At 46.6% G+C, this 21,564-nt stretch overlaps 1 protein-coding gene across 4 annotated transcripts in view; it reads left to right on the top strand.

Annotated features, from left to right (window-relative positions):
* Window positions 1-21,564, top strand: part of Lats2 (large tumor suppressor 2) — a 56,551-nt gene that overhangs the window by 19,369 nt on the left and 15,618 nt on the right. For 2 of the 4 annotated variants that reach the window (XM_006519225.3, NM_153382.1), the window contains one exon: window positions 4,293-4,655. The exons of the other annotated variants lie outside the window; for them this stretch is intronic. In XM_006519225.3, coding sequence (XP_006519288.1) covers window positions 4,293-4,484 — 192 coding nt within the window. In that variant the 3' untranslated portion in view covers window positions 4,485-4,655. Of the gene's footprint in view, window positions 1-4,292; window positions 4,656-21,564 lie in introns of those variants that run through there. 4 annotated transcript variants of the gene reach the window in all.

Below are 21,564 nucleotides of genomic sequence, written 5' to 3'. Positions count from 1 at the left end.
AGACCGGAACCTCTACTTTAAGCAGCCTTTTCCCCTGATCCCAGCCCTCAGTACAAATGCTATCCTTTTCTTTGTGTGCCACAATGTGAAGTTTGCTAGCAATCACAAATAGATTTACTTGAAGCCCATTTTGTCACCCTGAAGTTTTCTATCTCAATTATGTGGTGGTCAGCTGGGATCCCAGGCTCTAACACAAATGTAACTCAGACAGGAATCATAGCAGCCTGCCAGGAGGGGTCTTGGGGAAGGCTCTGCATTCCAGTCTTGGGTTTGCACCGCCTGCCAGAGACTTTTAAAAACTTTCAGTTGCCAGCAAACCATTTTGTGGATCGAGAGTAGGGAATGGGCTGGAGAGATGACACAGTCAAGAGCACTGGCTGCTTTTCTACAGAACTGGGTTTGATTTCCAGCGCCTGTATGGCAGCTCACAGCTATCTGTAACTCCAGTTTCAGGGGACCAGCGCCTCCTTCTGGCATCCTCAGGCACTGCATGCACCGTGCACAGGCAAACACGCAGGCAGTGTTCAGATGTTCTGAGTGTTCCTTATGTCTTTACTGGGGTGTGGGAAACTCTTGGAGACTCTGCTTTTTAACCCATGTCCCTCAGCTCAGCGCTGCTCTAGCCCAGTCTCCCTGTGTCGGGAACAAGGTGCTCAGTTGTAGTCAGAATTCTGGAATTTGGTTTCTTTAAAGAACACAGATATACTGTAAGAATATGTTTCTGTTTTCATCCCAGGTATGAGATATGGGGCTGCTTCAGACTGCAGCTGACTATGATTTGCCCTGTGCTCTAGCAGGGGAGTGATTTTGCCAGCTGCAGATAGTTTCTGCAATTGTGTGAGATTTGGAATTCTGGGAACTTTTAAGAGCTAGGGCCCCAGAAGTGGGGCTGGGGGGGGATAGGTGGTTGTTTGGTTGTTGGTTGTTGTTGGTCATGGTTTGTTAAATAGTCACATACAAAGAAGAAACAACAAGAAGAAATTAAATATTCTGATGGTGAAGATCAAACTTGCCCCCAAGGAACTTGATGTCCGTAATCAGCAGGGATTAATCAACAATAATGTCGCCCCCTTTCTGACTCCTGACTTTATTTAGGGATCTCTTTCCTCTCTATACCTGTTTCTGTCTTATCTGGTGTTAGGGTGTTGGAAGCGTGGAAGAGAAGAATCTACAAAGTAACAAAGACAGGCTACACTGGGTGATGCTTCAAGTGTCAGGCAGACAGGCTGTGGAAGCACTACCTGCACTCGCTGGCCATAGATGCCCAACCCCAGGGATACTGCCATAGATAGAAAAGGGTAGCTGGAGTGGGCAGGATGTGGCTGTCATGCAAGGAAGTCCCATGATGTCTTTAAGAACTTGGGTGTCATCCTTCACAAGTGGTGTTTTTGTTTTTGTTTTTCATCCAGCTATGGAAGAAGGTAGGGCAGCAAGAGCTCTTTCTTCAAGAGTTCCCTTCCTAGGCTGGGGCCTGGGAGCTGAGGAGCCTCAGCAATAGGCCCATCAGCCAGCAGAAGGCCATTCCTGCCAAAACTGTGCTGCCAGTTAGGAAGAAAGAGATTGGGGCTCTTATTAGGAGTCTGTGGTATAACTACATCATCTGGCATGATCACCAGAAAGAGTCTTGTCTCTAGATTATTGAGTTAAATACTCTTGCATCATGAGCCATCTTGAGGAGTAGGAAAGAATGCCTTCCTGCACAGGCTGGCACATGGCTGGAGCATGGTGGCAAAACCCAGTGCCATCGCCATATTTTGTTAATTACAAAGACCATTGTCCTCTGACCAGCTTTCAGGGTTCTGGTCCCCTTTGGAATCACATGAAGATTTCCTCAACCCTAAGATCTGTGGGTTGGATGGGTATACATTTCACTGGTTATGATATGAGAAGAATTATTAATCATATGATAGACATGGAAGTTGTTTTGTACAAAAATAAGTGATTAACAACAAAAATTTTATCCCAGCCAGCAAGTAAACATTCAATGTAAATGTGACACAATGTCATTTGGTTTTTATTCAGCAAGAGAGCCTTGGCTGGTGACAAGTGACATCTGGGAGTTCTCAAGAATGTGGCAGAGTAGAACAGAGTGAACCCCTCGTCAGCTGTCTCTTTAGTGTCTTCGAGGCCGCTCCAGGAAGCTTTGTGGCTGCTGCCTTCTCTCTTTGCCTCCAGCCTTCTGTTCTGCCTGGCTGTTGCTTCCTGGTTTTCTGATTTACTTTGGAAATGTTCAGCAAGCAGCAGTAGCCTCCCCCAGCTGGAATGAGCCAGTAAGTCTTGCCCTGTCCCTCTTTCAGATGCCAATGATGGCTTCAGGGCCCTTCCCTAGACAGGAGGCTCTGCTACCTCCGCCTCTCTCTCTAGTGCCTCTCCTTTCCTGCAAGTCCCTTTTGCCCCCTTGCCCTCTATGGCCCAGGAACGCCCTGGGCACTCCTCCTGGGTCTGGATACCCTGTTTGTTTTTGGCCAGTGTGTTAGTGGGCACTTTCCTCGGTGCCTGCTGCTTTTTCAAAGTGCTTTCAACCGTGTGTTGTCACTGTAGATCTCTGCTCTGCATCTAGGTTCTGTTGCCTTGACCCAGTAACTCTTCCAGCAAGCTTCCAGATGCAGCATCCAGCACCTCATGTGGGACCCTGTCCCTCTTCCTCCTCCTATCTGATCCCACTTATCCGGTAGACTGCACTATTTCTCATGCATCAAATGTGTTTGCCTTTTTCTCCCTGTCACCAAGCTGTGTGACCTTATCCTTTCTGGCTTTCCTCATATTGTCACTCCAGCTGGAGTGCAACCTGCTACTTGAGCTACATAGTCACGCTCCCACTGCCCTGTGGTCTCTGCGGCCATTTGGCTCAGTGTAGGCTGGGTTCAGTGCAGGCTGGCCCCTCAGCTTTCTGAATCCCTGTTTTGTGAGAGCTGTTCATGGCATCGTGGTAAATCTCTGCAAGGTATCACCATTTCAACCCAGTTTGTCCACAGTTGCTAAACTGCATGGTACTGGAGCTACAGAGCTGTGAAGGGGAGAGGGGAAGGGAGCTATTTAGGGTGGGGGAGGAAGAGGGGAACGAGGACGTCCTCCTGTTTATTACAACATAACATCCTCAGGAGGAAAATTGAGGCATCACCAGCCCACCACCCATAGACAGTTACTGTTGCTTGGTTATGTGAATGCATAACTTTGTTTTACAGAATTTCAGAAAGTCAGTAGCATAGTGAAGCCCCATGCATCCGTCGGCTCGGGTTTTAAGCAGTGTGTCTTCTTGTTATCTGTCTCTGGGAGTTTTAAAAACAAGACTTAAGTTGAGGTACAGTGTCTAGGTGTTTTAAGACCAAATACTGGCCTGATGCCCCTCATAAACACTTTAGGACACTACTCTCTAAGTGACAAAAGAACACGCAAGGCTGTGTGTGGGCTGGGATGGCTCCATGGGTCAAGTACGTGTGTGCTAGTCTGTAGACCTGGGGTTGTATAAATTTAGCCCTATAATAAATTGTTTTGTTTTTAGTAAATTCTTGCTTTCTAATTGAATTCTGAGTATTTTACACTTGGCTCAGAAAATGGCCTTTTGGTTTATCTACCAATTTACATACCTGCTAACCAAAAAAAAAAATCTTTTCCAAGTCAAAACTAGCCCACATCTGCTGTAATGGAGGCCACGGAAACGGGAAAGCAGTCCAGACAGCCGGCACAGCGACAGCTACTCACTTTGGTTTAGTGGTAGAAAGGAAGAGAATCTTGCCACTTAACAGAGGGATGGTGGCTTCGAAAGCCTCATTTTAAACTTTTATTTATTTTTATTTTATGTGTATGGTATTTTGCCTGTCTGTGCCAGGCCAGAAGAGGACATCAGATCCCCTGGAACTCATGTTACAGATGGGTATGAGTCACCACATAGGTGCTGGGAACTGAGTCCAGGTCCCTGGAAGGACAGTCTGTGCCCTTAACTATGAGCCATTTTATTTTGTTTTGTTTTAATACCAAGGCTATTATATATCCCAAGGTGGCCTTGAACTCACAGAGATATGTTTGCCTCAGCCTCTCAAGTGCTGGGGTGAAAGGCCTGTGTCAGAAATGCGTCTTCATAAGGAAGGTATCAGTGGCTGATCGCCTGTGTTCCAGGCTGTGGAAGATCTTGAACCGGTCAACAGTAAGTACAGCCGATACCAGCTCATATGTAGTACTTGTAAGTGTGGCAGTATGGACATGCATGTGCCACACGTGTGGAGAGGGCAGAGGACATCCTTGGGTATTAGTTCTCATTTTCCCTTGCTTGAGGCAGATTTCTTTATTTCCAGATGCATATTCCTGGTGCGTGTCTGTTTCTGGAGATGCTCCTGTCTGTCCCTCCCATCTCCCAAACAGCAGCACCTGGATTACAGGCACACAGGCTGCTACAGCTTTGCAGTGTGTGCGAATTCAAGCTCGGACCCTCACACTTGTACCTGAAGCACGGAGCCAGCCGTCTTCTCAGCCCCTTATGTCCATAATACTAGGGCTTGATTCTGAACGTGAGAGGAAATGTGGCACTTGGCTTTCTGAACTTGGCTGATTTTGCTCCATGGATGACCTCAAATTGCATCCATGGTTACAGTTTTTTGTCATTCTTACAAATGTGACTTTGTCCTTCGATATGGCCTAATAAAACGCCTTTGTGCTTACCTTTGTGTTTTCTTTGTTTATTGATGGGTACTAAGGCTGGTTCCATCACTTGGCTTTTGTGAATAGGGCATCTGTGAGCGCAGTTATGTATTCCTGTTGTGTGTGACTTAGGCTCCTCAGGTAAACCCAGCAGCAATAGGGCTGAATCATAGCTATTTGTAACTTTTTGGAGAATTTCTACACTTACTTCCAGAGGAGCTGCATAAGTTTAGGTTCTGTCCTTTTCCTTTCCTTTCCTTTCCTTTCCTTTCCTTTCCTTTCCTTTCCTTTCCTTTCCTTTCCTTTCTTTTCCTTTCCTTTTCTTTTTTCTTTCTTGACCTCCCTTGCGCATTTGTCTTTGTTTTCTTTATGGTGCCCACCCTGATGAGGTGAGACCGGACTAGAGAGCATTCATGTTCCTTGACAACTGCCGGGACACACACACACACACGGGACGACATGCTCAGAAAACGTTCAGTCCGCTTCCTCCTTTTTTGACTATTTGGCTTTGCAGGTGTTCAGACTTTTGTTTTTTTTAGTTCTTAATAGATTCTAGAAATTAAATTCCTGTCTAATGTATAGCTAGCAAAGCCCTTTTTCCCCATGTTGTAAGCTGTCTAGACTCTGTTCTGAATTACCTTTGCTATGCAGAAACCTTTGGAGTCCACATAATCCCATTTGTCAATTCCTTCTTGGCCTGTTGGAGTCTCGTTCAGAAGACCCTTGTGTTTGTCCACATCTGAAACCGTTTTATCCTCGCAATAAGTAGTCTTAGTTCTTGCATTAAGGCCTTCGATCTTTTTACCTTCGCCGAGTAAAAGGTAGGTGTGGTCTCACTCCTCTGTGTGGATATTTGGTGCCCAGCTGCCTCTTCTCCAGTATATTTTTGAGACACCTTTGTTGAGATTCGATAGCTGTAGCTGTGTGGATGCCTTTTCCTCTGAGGTGAGTCCTTTAAGTCCTTTATTCTGTTGTATTGGCTCGAGTATCTGATTCTTAACTAGCTCTGTGGATCTAGTACTATTTGAAATCAAATGCTGATACTTCTAATATTGGTTTTTTTTTTTTTCTCCTCATGGTTGCTTTGGTTATATGGGGCATTTTGTGCTTCTCTACAAATTTTAGGGTTTGTTTGTTTGTTTGTTTTTCCCCCTCTGTTCCTGTGAGGAATGTCAGCAAAATTTTGATGGTTTGTGGTGAGTAGGACATTTTTGGGACTAGAGTAATTTTCATAGCATTCTGCTAGTCCATGCATATGGAAGATCTTTACATTTTTTTCTTCATTTTTGAAAATTTTCATTTTACCTACTTGCCTAGCTTTATTCTAAGGTTTTGTGGGTTATGTTTTGTTTTTAGGCTGTTGTGAATGGGATTTCTCCTGATTTCCTTCTTTTAAGATTTATTTATTTATTTATATTATGTTTGTGTGTCTGCTTGTCTGTATTTGCACCACACGAATGCAGTGTCCCTGGAGCACCAGAGAGAGCATCAGATGGGGTGGGACTGGGGTTCAGCTTGTGAGCTGCCTGATTCGGGAGTGGATCCTGAGCCTTCCCTGCGGAAGCTGGAAGAGCTCTCCACAGACCCTGGTGTTGTTGCCTTTGTATCTTTGTGTTGGGTTTTGTTTTGTGTGTTCAGTTTGTATCCTGCAACTTTGTTAAAAGTGTTCACAGATCTGAGAGTTTTCTGGAGGGGTCTCCAGGATACCCCTGGAGTATAATCCTATAAGTTTAGAATTATATTATCTACAAATAGTGATAATTTGACTTCTTCATTTCCTGTTTATAGCCCTTTCATTCTTTCTCTTCCTTTATTGATCTGTCTACATAGTCAAGCACTTTATTGTGTGAGGCCAGTGAGAATGATACCCTTCCTTATCTCCTTCCTGATTTTAGTGTAATGTTTGCTATAGTTTGTCATATACAACATTTACTATCCGGGTGCTGATATTCCTTCTAGTCCTAATTTCTTCAGGGCTTTTATCATAAAAGAATTTTGGACTTTGTCACAGTCATTTGGCCATTTCTGAGTCTCTTGAGGTGATTTTCCCAGGCGTATTTATTTGCTGTTTTGCATGTGTTACTTTGCATATGTTGAACCAGCCTTGCATCCCTGGACTGAACTGACTTGATCGTGGTATGTGATTTTCTATGCCCATTAGAGAAATGGATGCTCTGTTTTCTGATCTTGTTGAGAAACCCTGTGTGGTGGAGCAGACTGGGATTGTTTTTGGTGGAGAAGGACTGTAACAGTGTGAATTGCTTTGGTTTTCATGAAAAATAAAAATGCAAGTGTCAGTTCTAGATAAAAACACTCATTTTCTCTGTGTAGGAGAGTGGTGTTGTGCTCAAAGCTGGGCCTAGTGAATAGTTTCGTCACTTACTATAACCATCCTGATGCTCTGACTTCTGGGAAGTCTAGGAGCCAAGGATGACTGTGTTGGCAGCTGCAGTACGTACTTTCAGTGGACAGAATGCCTAACAAAGACATCTTAAAGGAGGAAAGATTTATAATGGTTCACAATTGTAGAGGGTAGTCTGTCATGGCAGGAGAGTCATGACAAGTAGCTTGGAACCATCTCTCCTTTTGCTTGGTCCAGAGTGCAGAGTGAGCAGTGTTGCCCACATTTCGGGTGGGTCTTCCCACTTCACTCTGTCCATCCAGTCTAGAAGCTCCCTCATAGACATGTCCTGAGAGCTGTTTCCATGGCAATTCTAAACCCCATCAAGATGACAGTGAACTGCACAGCACACCAGTGTTGTATGTAGGACATGGTGTGTATGGCTTTTTCTCTTATGTGCCCCAGTCTCTCTGAGTGCTGGTACAAAGCTGTGTTTTCTCTGTTCTCGTCCTTGGGAAGCTGCACTTGATAGTGCCAGGCAAGGTCAGCAGGTAGGACTTGCCCCTGGTAAACACAGCTATTTGAATGTTTGTGGAGTTGCTCTGGGAAGTTTCCCGGTTTCTCTGTGATGTTCACTGTTCTTGTGCTGGCTCCAGGGCAGCAGCCTTTCTTTGTAGGTCAGTGAGAGCTGCCCTGGGTAGCCCAGCCTCTCTGCAGGCTGCTGTTGTTTCCTAGGCATTAGATAGGGTGAGATGTAAAATTTCATTACAGAGGAGAACTTTCTGGATGCTTTTAAGGAAATTAACAGTACAAAGGAGAAACAACTTTTTTTTTTTCCAAACTTCTGGTTTTGAAAACCAGACAATTTTTTTTTTTTTTTTTTTTTTTTTGCAGTCCCCTGAATCTGCATAGGAGTGCTATTTAGGAGACATTTACAAGTTAGGTGTCTTAGGGTTTCCATTGTTGTGAAGAGACACCATGACCATTGCAACTGTTTTTTTTAAATGTACTTATTTCATGTATATGAGTACACTGCCGCTGTCTTCAGACACCCCAGAAGAGGGCATCAGATCCCATTACAGATGGTTGTGAGCCACCATGTGCTTGCTGGGAATTGAACTCAGGACCTCTGGAAGAGCAGACGGTGCTCCTAATCACTGAGCCATCTCTCCAGCCTACCATTACAACTCTTGTAAAAGAAAACATTGAATTGGGGCAGGCTTACAGTTTCAGAGGGTCAATCCATTAATGTCTTGCTAGGAAGCATGGAAGTATGTGGGCAGACATGGTGCTGGAGGAGCTGACAGTTCTACATCATGATCCACAGGCTGCAAGGAGAGACTGTGTACCACACTGGGCGGGTTTGAGCATATATGACCTCAAAGCCAGCCTCTACAGAGACATACTTCCTCCAACAAGGCCACACCTCCAACAAGACTGTTCCTCCTAGCTGTGCCACTCCCTGTGGACAAGCATTCAAACACACGAGTCTGTGGGGGCCATGCCTATCAAACCCCACAGTGGGTATTATTAAAGCCAAAGTTAGTTTGCTTGTCATCCATCACACGACAGCAGTTTGTCAGGACTTGTGAAGTTGTGGTGAGTGGTGAGCATACCGTGGCTATGATGCAGTCCACTGTTCCCACTGTTCTTGATGGTGTGTGGCTGTTTCCCTCAGTTCCACCTCAGGAGTTGTGTCCTCTGAAGTCAGATATCCAGTATGTTCTAGAGTCCTGGTCCCTTCTGTATCTGAACTATGGAATGTCTTGCAGGGCAGGATTCTCAGGACAGCCACAAAGCTGCTCAAACCCCAACCAGCTCTCCTCCAGGCACTGATACATCTTTCCACCCCCGTCCTGTCATCTGTGCCGCTGACCTGGACTGTCCCTGCATGTGGAGAAGGAAAGTGGTCCTTTCCAGCCACTCAGCAATCCGAACTTCAGGCTCTGCAGAGAACTGGTTCCAAGACTCCTTCTCTTATGAGTACCAAACTCCATGGGCATTTAAGTCCTTTGTATAAAACTGCAGTAACAGGGTGAGGTTGGATATGCCTGTAATTTCAGCTTTCAGGAGGCTGAGGCAGGAGGGTCAAGTATTTAAAGGCAGCCTGCATTATGTGACAATACTTTGTCTCAAAAACAAGAAGGCAGAACACCAGAGTGCTCACACAGTATCTTCACAGAACCAATTCACACACCCCTGTGAAGTTTATACAGTCTTTCCAAGATGTTTGGTGTCTGTTTTCATACAACAATCACATATGTAGTTGTTAGACTGTATTTAGAGAATGAGAATAACAACAGACGTGTGGGCGTGACTAGTACAAATAATTCATTTTTGAATTTTGTTTTTGACAGGCTATAGTCCAGTTCACAATCCTCTGCCTTAGTTTCTTGAGAGGTGAGATCACAGGCTTGGCCACCACACCCAGATATTTTTTAATACGTGTGCGTGCGTGCGTGCGTGCGCATGTGTGTGTGTGTGTGTGTGTGTGTGTGTGTGTACACATGAGTATGTGTGCAGGGGTGTGTGCCATGCATGTTCATGTGGAAGTCATAGACCAATGCCAGACATCTTCTTCAGCCACTGTCCATACCAGTTGTTTTGGAATAAGGTCTTTCACTGAATCTGGAGCTCACTGACAGGATAGGTTGTCTGTTCAACAGACTCTGATACCTGTTTCTGCCCTAGCATGGGTTTGCAGGCATGTGCTACTGGGCCTAACATTTTACATGGATGCCAGGGATAGGATACAGCAGTTGAGGCCTGCAAGGGCCATGGAGCACCACGGCATGTGTACCTCAGCCTGACAGGGCTGCACGCCAACAGAGAGCATTGGTGTGAAACCTTCCTAGTAGGTGGTTTCATAGTAGAGATTGTCAGGCACAGTCCCTGTTCCAGGGCACTTCTTCCTGTCATATCAGGTTCATAAGCTCACGCTTCATCTTAGGTCAGCATTCAGCTAAAGCAACCATGGTAGCAGCAGGCCTTCAAAGGGTTGGTTTAACAATGGTCTGATGTTTTCAGTGGTCAGAATGTTCCAGTACTGGCCTTTGTTTCATATAAATGGCCTGGCATGACAAAATGCTCTCCTGCTGTTACTTAGCTGTGGAGAACAAAAAGGAAAACCCTTGGATCTCAGAAGTACCCATCTGTGGTGGCTTTAATGAGAAGGGCCCTCTTAGGGTCATGTGTTTGGATGCTAGGCGCATAGTTGATGTCTGTGTGTGGTAGCTTAGATGAAACCTGGCTGCCTTAGGCTTGTGTATTTGAACACGTGGTCCCCAGTTACTGTCTGGGGAGGTCATGACATGGAGCTTTGCTGGCTGGCTGGAAATGTCACCTTGAGAGTTTATAGCCTTACCCCCATTGCCAGATGGCCTCTGCTTTCTTCTGTTATTATGGGGTCCTCCCTTGGCACTGTAATCCAAAATAAGATCTTTTCTTCTATAAGTCACTTTGGTCATGGTGTTAATCATAACAACAGGAAGTAACAGGACAGAAAAGGACATACCAGCGAGTAAATAGATCATTCCAATATAAACACTACAGGCACCCATAGATGGTGAAGGCCAGGGACAGTAACTGATAAAGCCGTCCTCTGTGTGGTGTGACCAAGGGACCACTTTTCCCTTTTGTGTTTTTCATTTTTTTTTTTTTTTTCAAGACAACTCTGTATAGCCCTGACTGTCCTGTAACTCACTTTGTAGACCAGGCTAGCCTCGAAACCTGATCCACCTGACTTTGCCTCCCAAGTGCTGTGAATAAAGGTGTGAGCCACCACTGCCCAGCGACTTTGTTTTCTTTTAGTAGGCTTTTCCTCAAGCACATTAATTACTACCTGGGTGGATGGGGATAAACATACAGCCCAGGAGCTGCTGGCCACCCAGCAGCCCCTCTGTCTGTGCAGCCCCCTCTCTCATGGGTCTGACCCAGCTAAGCAGGCAAGAAGTACTAAGGGTCACACGATCCCCCAGCATTAGAATAGAGTGTTGTGTGCAGAGAGATTCTGTCTTCTACCAATTCTGTATCCTCATTGATGGTATTACTATAGGTGGGAAGTGCCCTGCCCAGTTTGATTAGTGGGTTTGCATGAAAGAAATATAGCTGAATACAGTGCAGAGGCTCTACCACTGAGCTATAACCTCAGCCCAAGTTACAGCTGAGTAAGGTCACTCATGGAAAAGATGTTCCTCCTTGAACTGGCTGTTTTATGATAAAAATCAATACTTAGAGCAACTCTCGCACTCACCTCCCACCCATGTTTCTGGGTCTAGTGCTAATGCAGGTTTTGTTTTGGTGGTTTTGTTTGTTTGAGACAGGGTTTCCATGCATCGTCCAGGCATAACTGAACTCTGAATCCTTGTGCCTCAGCTTCTTGAGTGCAGCGGTTGCATGTATGTGGTGCCGTTCCTGGCTCTTGCCACTTTGAAATGTGGCTTGTAATGCTCATTTCCGAGGATGCTGGCGGGGTTTGGCGCCTGTTGCAGCATGAGCCCCTTGCTGCTCAGCCTTGCTCATCCTACAGGCCTCTCAGTCCACCATTTCCTTCTTAAGTTTTCAAGGGCTTAGACTCTGCTCATTGACTACATGGCAAGGGTGTAGGATGGATTTTCTAAAATAATGCTAAGGTAGCACTAGATAGGATATTTCATACAAGAGTTGGACGCTTCGCTAACAATAATAAATATAGCGCTCTGTCCTGTATTTTTTGGCTTTGAACTTGACAACAGCCAGCTAGTATTTTACCCCTGGATCTTCCAGACCTAGAAAAAATACATAATAGGTGTTAAAATTCCTGGAGCATGGTAAAGGCTCACTACTAGCAGAGACTGGACCACCCTGCCGTCACTCCTCACAGGGAGGCCTCTTAGCTGAAAGAGCCATCTCAGAAGATGCTGTCTGCTTGGACACTTGCCCTGTGAGGTTTCATCTTAGCTGCCCTCCTTTAATGTGAGTGTGTGTAGTGGCCACATTAAAAATAGGAGTCTTGGAGCTGGGAAATGGCTCAGTCAGTAAAGTCACGCTTGCTGAGCATGTGTGAATGCGTGGGACCCAAGTTCAGATTTCAAGCATCTATGTAAAAAGCTAAGCATGGCAGTATGTGCTTGTAATCCAAGCTCCTGGGGCTTCCTGGCCAACCAATCCAGCTAAATTAGCCAGCTCCAGGCTAGGAAAACCATGGTGGACTGCAATAGAGGAAGAGAAGATGCCCAGGATCCCTGTCCTCTACACACGCACGCGCACGCGCACGCGCACACACACACACGCACGCACACACGCACACCAAAACAAACAAGATATACCCTCACAATGCCCTGTTAGGAGAAAGTGCAGCTTTCCTGTGTGTCTAAGCCCTTGGAACAGGCCAGTAGGAGATATAGGGACTGAGCCAGAGCTGGCGCATGCTGACTGGGGCTTGTGAAAAGGAGCGGATGCTTCAAAAAGTAGCTAAGAGTCAAGAGGCAGAGAGCCTCCCGGGTCTGGCCTGCTTGATGCTTCACCAGTGTGGATCTCTGTGGAACTGCCACACAGCCACTGACAAATTTTTAATGATAATTTTACAAAAGCTTTCTAGAAGCCCAGTGATGTGTGGTGTTCCTATTTCAAGTGTTTTAAAGAACTTTGCTTGTCAAAGACTCTGGATTGCTGGCAATTTTTTTTTTATCTCTAAGCAGAACTCGAGTTTTTTTTTGTTTTTGTTTTTAAAGTAACTGTCTTGAATTGCATTTAAGATAAGCATAAGTCCTTAGAGATCATTTGTGAGAAGAAAAATGTCATGTAGATTGCAAGAGCAGTTTCTGCAGAACTCCTTAGAGGAGAGGGTGGCAGCAGAGCAGGCCCAGGAGTAAAGTCCTTCATGATGCTGAGCCAGGGGAGCAGTCTTGCCTACCGACCTCTTGGAGCTGACCGTGCAGACGTGAGCTGAGCAGAGGGGCACTGCAGTGGCTGGCACCCTCCCTTCTTTCTCCCTCCCTCCTTCCAACTTGTAACTGACAGTGGCTGTAAACTCAGTTTCTGGCCCAGGTTTTTACTGTCACTGAAGGACCCAGCTGGTGCTGACCGACGACAGTGACTTTGCCAGTGTTTATGAAAGCAGTAAGAGTAACAGAACATCTCACGTGTGCGTGCATGTGTGCGTATGTAAACCTATGCATGTGGAAGCCAGAGGACAGCTTAGTTGTCCCTCAGGCCTCATCTGCGTTGTTGTTGTTGTTGTTGTTGTTGTTGTTGTTGTGTCTGCTCACTGTCCTGAAACATGCTGGCCCCGGGTCATTCTGGCCCCGGGTCAGTGGTCTGTTCTCCCCTGGGCTGGAATGTCAAGTCTTGTCTCTACACCTTGCTTTGCTAGAAGGAGTGCTGGGATTTGTTTGTTTGGTTGATTGGTTGGATGGTTGGTGTTTGTGGGTGTTTTGCCTGCGTGTATGTGCATCACCTGTGTGCCTGCAGAGTCCATCAGATCCTGCTACTGAGAGCAGATCTTCTGGAACTGAGTTACAGACAGTTGAGCCTCCAGATGGGTGCTGGGAATCAAATGGAAGTCCTCTCCACGAGCAGCCAAGAGCAGTCAATGCTCCTAACCACTGAGCCACCTCTCAAAGACCTTAAAAAGAAGTGCTCTGTGGCATGTGTTACAGAGCTGTGCTCTTCACAGCCCTTCTCATGCCCACTTCTTATCAAGGCTGTTCACCCATCTTGTGCTTTGGCTTGCTATTACAGAGACAAACCACACCTACTTTGTACAGTAGGACTTTGTACAACTTTCTTCATTGTGTGGTAGCAATTATTCTGTAATGATGGGTGTGGCCAACGCAGCTGATGAGCTGTGGTGACACTTGCACCACTGTGATGAACTGTGGTGACACTTACACCACTTCCCTTCTTCAGTTGTCACACTGAAGAACATTTAAGTGGACAAGTTTCCATTGTAGACAGGAGAGGTACACAGTCTGTCTCTGCTTGTGTGAGGCAGTCACCAAGAGTGGCCATGTTATCTTGGGCTGTGGGGTTTATTTTGCGTATCTTTAATTTGGGGCCAGTTCTCCTTTTTCCATTGTGTCTGTGTGAGCCCTAGCCTTGCTGCTGCTCGCCGGCATCCTGAATATTTGCCAGTGTGATGGCCGCTCACAGGCATCGCTCCTGTTTTGTGAAATGAAGTTTCGTGTTTACTAACAACATGCAATTTCTTGGACTATGTGGGTTTTGTCTGTTAGGTCCTGGGATTGAATCTAGGGCCCTGTACTTGCTGGGGCAGGTGTTCTCTCACTCAGCTCCAGCCCCCATTCAGACTTTACCTGTGTGAGCCTAGAAAACAACTAGTCAGGCTGAGGTTCCGTCTCTTGGCTTGGAAAGATAAATGTCCACAATTCAGAGTACAGAGCACAGGGACCATGCTCACAGCTCCTGGTTCTTATTGTTGTTGTTGTTGTTGTTGTTGTTTTTGGTGGTGGTGGTGGTGGTGGTGGTGGTGGTGGTGGTTCTTCAAGACCAGGCTTCTCCGGGTAGCTGTGGCTGTCCTGGAACTAGTTCTGTAGATCAGTCTGGCTTTGAACTCACAGAGATCTGCCTGCCTTTGCTTCCTGAGTGCTTTGCTCAGTTCCTAGGTCTAAGCATGCCTTGGTCTCGAGTCATTCTGAGGGGTGCTGCCACCCAATGGGAGAGACCCTAATTGTCTAAAGCAACACGAGCTAGACCAAGAGTTTGGTTGGTTTGTTGGGACTGACCAGAGGAGGCCCCAGCAGAGTCTCAGGAGACTCATATGGACCTGTAGTTCAGGGTGTGGACAGACCATGGCAGCTGGATACAGTGGTAAGCCTACTTTGGTGTCGCACCAGCCTGATAGTACAGCTGCTCACCTCTGCCCTCCTGGATAACTCTCCACAGAGTGGTGAGGTTGTTCGTTTTAGTTGAAGATACAGAAGCACAGCTCTCACCTCAAAGAAGTAAAAACCATGTGTTCTGGAGCCAGAACCAGAGTGGCCATGGCCCTGAGCAGAGAGTTAGGCTCCTCCAAACACATGTGCAGCTTGATAATGCTGGCTTGAAGGTTTATGGGAACCAAATAAATAAAGTCACAAACCAAGGAAACATTAGGTGGGCAGAGCAGGAAGATCTCAGCCATTGACCTTAGATGCCATCTGAGCATTCTTAGCCTTTGGATTACAGGAAGTTTGGTGTCTATTTGTACATTCCAAGGGGATTTACCTCGTAGTCACAAAGGTGTTAGCCATACTCAGGTGGACAAGGAGTGGCAACTAAGGGGAATTACACATAGTGTAGGGTATGGCATGGGTGCTGGATGGCTTTTAAGGGGATGGGTCAGGACAGGGGACGGGTGAGAAGGGACTAGAGTTCCAACAGCAGCAGAGACTACTTGTGTGTGCAGTGGAGGGGTGCTAATGGTGCCTTTATTTACTAAGCCTTATTTCCTGAACATAGAGCTAATACAGAACTCTCAGGACAGTCTCATCTCGTCTCCCCACCCAGGAATCCCTGTCCCTGAGCTTATGTTCTTTCTCCACATATGAAAGTCCTCAGTGTACTTTGGATGAAAAACTAGAGGCCCTGATTCAAATAGTGGTGGCTGTTGCCGTGAGGAAATGTGTAGGCGGACCTACACGTGATGATCGTTATTTTGTAAGAGGTTCTCTTCATCCTGGTTCACATGCATCCATCACAATCCATCACTCTTAGGCCCCTTTAACTTCAATGCTTTCATATTCTGTGTTTATACGCATCAGTTTGGGCTCATGTCACAGTGCATAGCATGTCACAGTGCACATGCACAGGTCAGGACAACTCTTAGGAGTTGGTCTCTCTTGATGCCTTGTGGGGATTAGACTCTGGTCGTCAGGTCTTTGCACTAGCATATCTGCCCGCAGAGCCATCTCACTGCCCCAGGCTCATTATTTAAAAAGCCATTTATTTACCTGTCTCTGCTAGGAGTAGGCTCTGCCTGCCTCTCTGCTCTTGAGAACCCACCATGGGTCAGGGTGTGTCCTTCCCGGTGCTCTGTCAGTCAGTCCCTTAACATCTCTTAGGATGAAGCTTGCAGATCCACCCACCCCCTGCCTCCTGCCTGGCCCAACCCCACCCACAGGCTGGGCTCTGCCTCTGGTGCTCTCTCCCTAATTTGTTGTTAGGTTTTCTCTGGTAGGAAAGCCTGGTGTCTGAGTACTTGGCAGGTGGTTTCTAGAACTTTCCTGTGCTCTCCTTTTCTATAGATCTGTGTTCCCTGTGCCTGGGATGCACCTCTCCAGCTCTCCAGTGCTGGCTGCAAAAGGCTTCCTGCTGGTCTCTGTGCCTGAATGAAGATTCTGCCCCCCCCCCCCTTAAAAAAAAAAAAAGAGTTACTTCCACTGAAAGTAAGGTACATGATCACTCACTCTGTAGATTTCGTATGTTTCCTTTGGGGCTTTTTCTTGGGGTAGAGGGCTTGTTTTGGTGAGTCACACACATTAGTTTATAGAATATCTGAGGCCTTGAAGGAGGGATATCTGGTTAGACAGATAAGAAAGGAGGTAGATCCCAGTGGGTGAGACTTCTGTGTCTTCTCAGGTGAGTTGGTGTCACCTGGAGCTGTTAGAGCTGAGGACTTCCTGCTTGCAGCTGTGACGGAGAACTGGTTGCACACACACAGGCACACACACACACACACACACACACACACACACACACATGCTCACACACCCCCACCCCTAAGAGTTCCACTTGCTTAGACCATGGCAATGATGCTTTAGAAAATGCTGCAACTGTGACTGCTGGGTACTGTTAAAGCCCGACTCTCCCTTCTCACCTGAGTTGGTTTTTACTTCATAAAGACTGAAGTGCATTTTTTCACGAAGATTGGATATTAATAATAGAGTTTGACATACCTTTTAAAAATATAATGACTCTGAAGTAAAGATTAGCCCAGTTAATACTCTAGAGCTCGTAAAGACACAGATTGCTAATCCCTGAGCGCTGTTTACAGGTGGGGTGGTAGAAAGCTCTGGCTGTCCTGAAACTCACTATGGAGATCAGGCTGGCCTCTGCCTCACAGAGATCTGCCTGCCTCTGCCTCCAGAGTGCTGGGATTAAAGGAATGAGCCACTGTACCTGGCAGATGAAAATATTTTTCTGAAGAGCAAAATTTGAGTTTATCCAGGTGAAAACTTAGGTGATAAAATCATTCAAAATTCAAGGTCAGCAAGTGGCTGTGTTTTCCAGATTACACACAGAGAAAGCAGTGGTTATCAGTTATTGGCACCATGGAATAAACTATCCTGTGGCTTAAAAGCAGCAGTGATTCGTCCTTGCTTATGACTCTAGTTTGGCTAGGCCCCGCCAAACAGCTCTGCTCTCTGTGGCATCTGCTGAATGTTGGGGTGGAGCTCCGTCCAGGCTGCTCTGCTGAGGCTGGGCGCAGACAGTAGCTCCACTCATAGGTCACTGCAGCATGCTGGCGGGGTCAACTGGGTGCTTAGCTATATGGACCCAAGGAGAGGAAACGGAAACAGCCAGGCTTTGTGAGGGTGAAGCCCAGAACTGACATCGCACTGGCAATGAATAGGCTTCATGCCAGTCTATTGTTTGGAGCAAATAGAAGGCCCTCGGCTTGTGCAGACAGAGTAGGGGCGGGGGACAGGGAGTGCGGGCACGCATGTTTGGTCACTAACATAGCCAGGGACAGAAGAATAGAAATATAGACCCACAACTCCTGGAGTATGCGTGTAGCTGTGTAGAAACTACTAGGGGTTGTGGGCAAGTTTTCCATCAGGTAAAGCCTGAGGCTCTTGTATCTGCCCCTGGTGACGGAGTTTTTCTTTATTCTGTCAAACATCTCTGGAGGCTTATAGAGTTGAAAGGAGCTCATCCAGTTCACTGTTAATCTGGAGAATTTGGGATCATCCATAAGTAGGAGATAAAAATAGCACAGGCTGTTTTTATTATAGCAAGATTTGATGCACGCTAATGTTCTTATCTTCAACAAAAAATTAATGACTTCAAACTGAAACCGATTCAGCTGACTTCTTTTACTCTTTCCACTTAAGCTCTGCTCGAAAGCCTACTGGGTTGGCGCCAGGAGACAGTGAGTGTTCCCACCCTGTTCACATTGACCTTCTGCAAGTGTCTGATGATAGAATTGTGATTGTGGGAGCTTCTCCATGCCTGTGCTGTGTACACCCTGAGAGTCCATGAATAATTAGTCTTCTCCACCTCTAGAAACTCAGGCTGTTTCTAACTCTGCCCGCTGCTCCTCTTTGAGGCGCAGATAGACTGTGACGGGTGGCATTATGAGATGGGCCTTTTAACTATGGCTCAGTTAAAGTGGCCTGAAAGTAAATTCCAAGAAGAAAAATTTTAATATTTTTTAAGTTACTTAGTGTATGTGTTAGGGTAGCAAGTTCCTGTGTGGAAACAGCCTGCCTGAGCTGGCTCTCCTTCCACTGTGTGGGTTCTTGGCACAGTTCAGATGGTCAGTCTTGGTGGCATACCCTTCTCCTATTGAGACATCCTACTGGCATAACTTTTCATTCTTCTTCTTTTTTTTTTTTTTTTTTGCAGCTTTATTTTATGTGTGTACATGTATGTCTGTACACCACATAGTCCCTGGTGTCAGGAGAGAGAGTAGCAGATCTCCCTAGAACTGGGGTCTCTGATGGTTGCTGGCCACTGTGGGGATGCCAGGAAGCTAACCCGGTCCTCTACAAGAGCTACAAGTGCTCTTACATACCTAGTCAGCTCTCCAGCTCATAACTATTCTTAAAAATATTTGCTTGAAAGTGTTTTTTGTTTTGTGATTTTGTTTGTTTGTTATTAATAACTTTATTGGTGCTGACAAGCTGGAAGGTGCCGTTTTTATTAGTGTTTGGTCATCGGCAGGGTTGCCAATTTTTCCTGTTGGTCTAGTTTTAAAACAGATTTCTTCCTCAATCCCCACTAAGTTACCTTTGAAAATATATTTTCCTCAGCAATGTTCAGCATAGAGCCCCGAGGCAGGCTCGAAGGCTGATCTCTGGACTGAATTGCTCCTATCTGGCGCACAGGGGTGGGTGGAGTAGCAGCTCCCTTTCTGTCTCATACACCAAGGCTGCGTCTGTTCCTAGGCTTCTGGCTTTGCTGGAACACGTTCTCAGGGCCATGCTGAGCTCCAGGCTCTCTCTATAAAGCACAAAGGCTGGGAAGATGGGTGGATATCCTGAGTTTCACAGTCCCCTGGGGCCGTATTTCTGTTTAGAGCTGACAATTGTCAGTGGGAGGCCCTGAAACACTGTTCCTCTGTGCTTCCAGAAGGTTCCTGGAAGCAACTTCGAGAAAGGCAGCAGTCAGCCTGAGGAGGACAGCGGGTGGAGCGGGAGACCTTGGCCGCTGCTTAAGCCTCTCTGGCACCCTCCCCTCCGCCCCGGCCTGGGGAGCCACATGCTTCTCTTTGTTCTCTCCATGAAATGAAATCCTTTAGGCTTTGAGACAACATTCACTATGGCCTGCAGACCCAGCCCCTTCAGCCAGTCGCTCCCCTCCTTGGACTGAAATCACAAGTTGTGTGAGAGACTCCGACCAGCAGCCATAGACTGATGCGGTCACGGGAAGACCTAGCAAGGCCAGAGCACTCCCATCCCTAGGTTTTCAGCCAAACCTCAGGGCTGGAACGTTAAAGCATGGGCTATGGCTTTGCTAATGTTTGAAAAATGCTTCCTCACCCGGATGGGTGGGAGAGGATCTGCATAGGAAATTCTTTCCTTCATACATAATAAATTGTCACTGAATTTAAATAACTCACAGTCACAAGGGATGCTAGTAAAACCATTACACTTTATAGCAACTGTCAGCCCAGTCCCTGCATGGCTCTGAGCTAGGTGAACCTGGAAGAAGAGATTCACTCCCACAGCCCTTACTTGTGTGCACAGAGAAAGTGTGGGAAGTGAGCCACAAAAGAAGAGTACTGTCACTGGCGCTTCCAGCGTGGCGGGAGCCTCTGGTGGGTTGGTTCCTGTCCTGTGGGTAGGCAGACTGACAGGCAGAATGGTGATGCAGCTGTAGCAGAGAAGATTCTCTCAGGCACAAGCTAGCCGTGAGGTCTTGCTGGAGCATCCAGAGGGCACCTGAGCCTGCTGCCCAACACCCAGTACACAGCAATCAGGGGCTGGACCTGCAGGACAAGGGAATGAAGAAATGACACCCAGCCAGACACAGCGAAACAGAAAAGCTGACATGGGCAGATCTGGACTCTCAGATGGAGAAGCTGCAGAGTGTCTATTGTGTACAGTTGAACAGAGAGGTTATTGGTACAGATTATAAGGGGCAGGTTTAGCTAATATCAGTAGGAGCCAACTCTATAGGGGAGCAGTGTTCAGGCAGTCTTCATGCGGATAGGAGAAGCTTTGGTGAAAATTCTCTGTACACACTTTAACATCCACACATGGATCCAGGGAGAAGGGTTTGCCATCTCTACAAGCCTAGCCTGGGCTTGAGGTACCCCAGAGAAAACCAGAGATAGGTATTAAGGCCTGGTGAGGGGAGCGCAACACATTGTTTATGTAGCTATGGTTAAAAGGATAAAATATGAAGTATTAGAGGTATTTGATAACAAATGCACATAAATTATTTAACTGTCATCTTTATATTTTCTACCAGAGACATATAAGATGCTTCTGAGAAGGACAGCAGCTGATGTTGAAATGGTCCTGGGACACAGGGACACCAGTGGCCCACTCAATCCCAGAGCAGCCCTAGGTAGCTCATTCCTCAGATGAGCAGATATGCTCAGACCTGGTAGAAGGTTTGAGAAAGATGCACAGATAGATGCTAGGCAGCAGTAGAGTGTGCACACTCATGCACTGACTCCCACTGGTGCAATGTTCTGAGAAAGGAAGGGGAGAGGTCAGGTTACTGTGCTGGGCTCTGCCACACTCGGGTCTCAGGAGACTTCTCGCCATGTCCCATTGTGACTCTACATGTATTGTCCTTGACACTTAGACCTGTGCTCCTGGTAGACTTAGAAACAGATTCTAGACTTCCTTTAGCTCTTAACTAAAGAGCCGAAGGAGGTTGGGGGCGGAAATTAGTAGTAGAGCATTGCCAGAGTGTGTGAGGGAGGGCCTGGGTCCCACCCTGAGCTCCACCAAAGCAAACGCCAGTAAGTATTTGGATTTGTGCAGGAGTGTACATGAGTTAGTGTTTAGAGACTACAGATTTGCTACCCATCAGCGATGGACACATATGCAAAGGGCAGAACTGAAGGTTTTATTTATGAACATGCTGGTTCATGAATGTCACTTGGTCTTATGATTTAAAACATGCCTGCTCTTCCAAGTCTTCGTCCCAGGTTTCATAGACTCCACCTGTCTCAGTCCCTAGATCGGAAGCGCAGGAAGCTCACGGATCTTGAAGTCAGTGGGGAATTTGGCTTCATACACAGGTGGCAAGCTCTTCTTGGTGCTTTTGCTTCCCTGGCTGCTGGCAGGGCCTGAATGGAAGGAGCTTAGGCAGGTAACTTAACCTAAAGAGACAGCCAGTTCACACTAAGCAGCTGGACTGTTAGTGCCAAACGGCCTGTGGTTAGGGGCAGCTCCACTTGGCACATTTTTAATGGGAACAAAAGGCTC

Source organism: Mus musculus, chromosome 14 (genome assembly GCF_000001635.26).
Source record: "Mus musculus strain C57BL/6J chromosome 14, GRCm38.p6 C57BL/6J".
Lineage (NCBI taxonomy): Eukaryota > Metazoa > Chordata > Mammalia > Rodentia > Muridae > Mus > Mus musculus.
The sequence above is the reverse complement of the archived record's forward strand: the minus strand, read 5'-3'. Positions and strand labels throughout refer to the sequence as shown.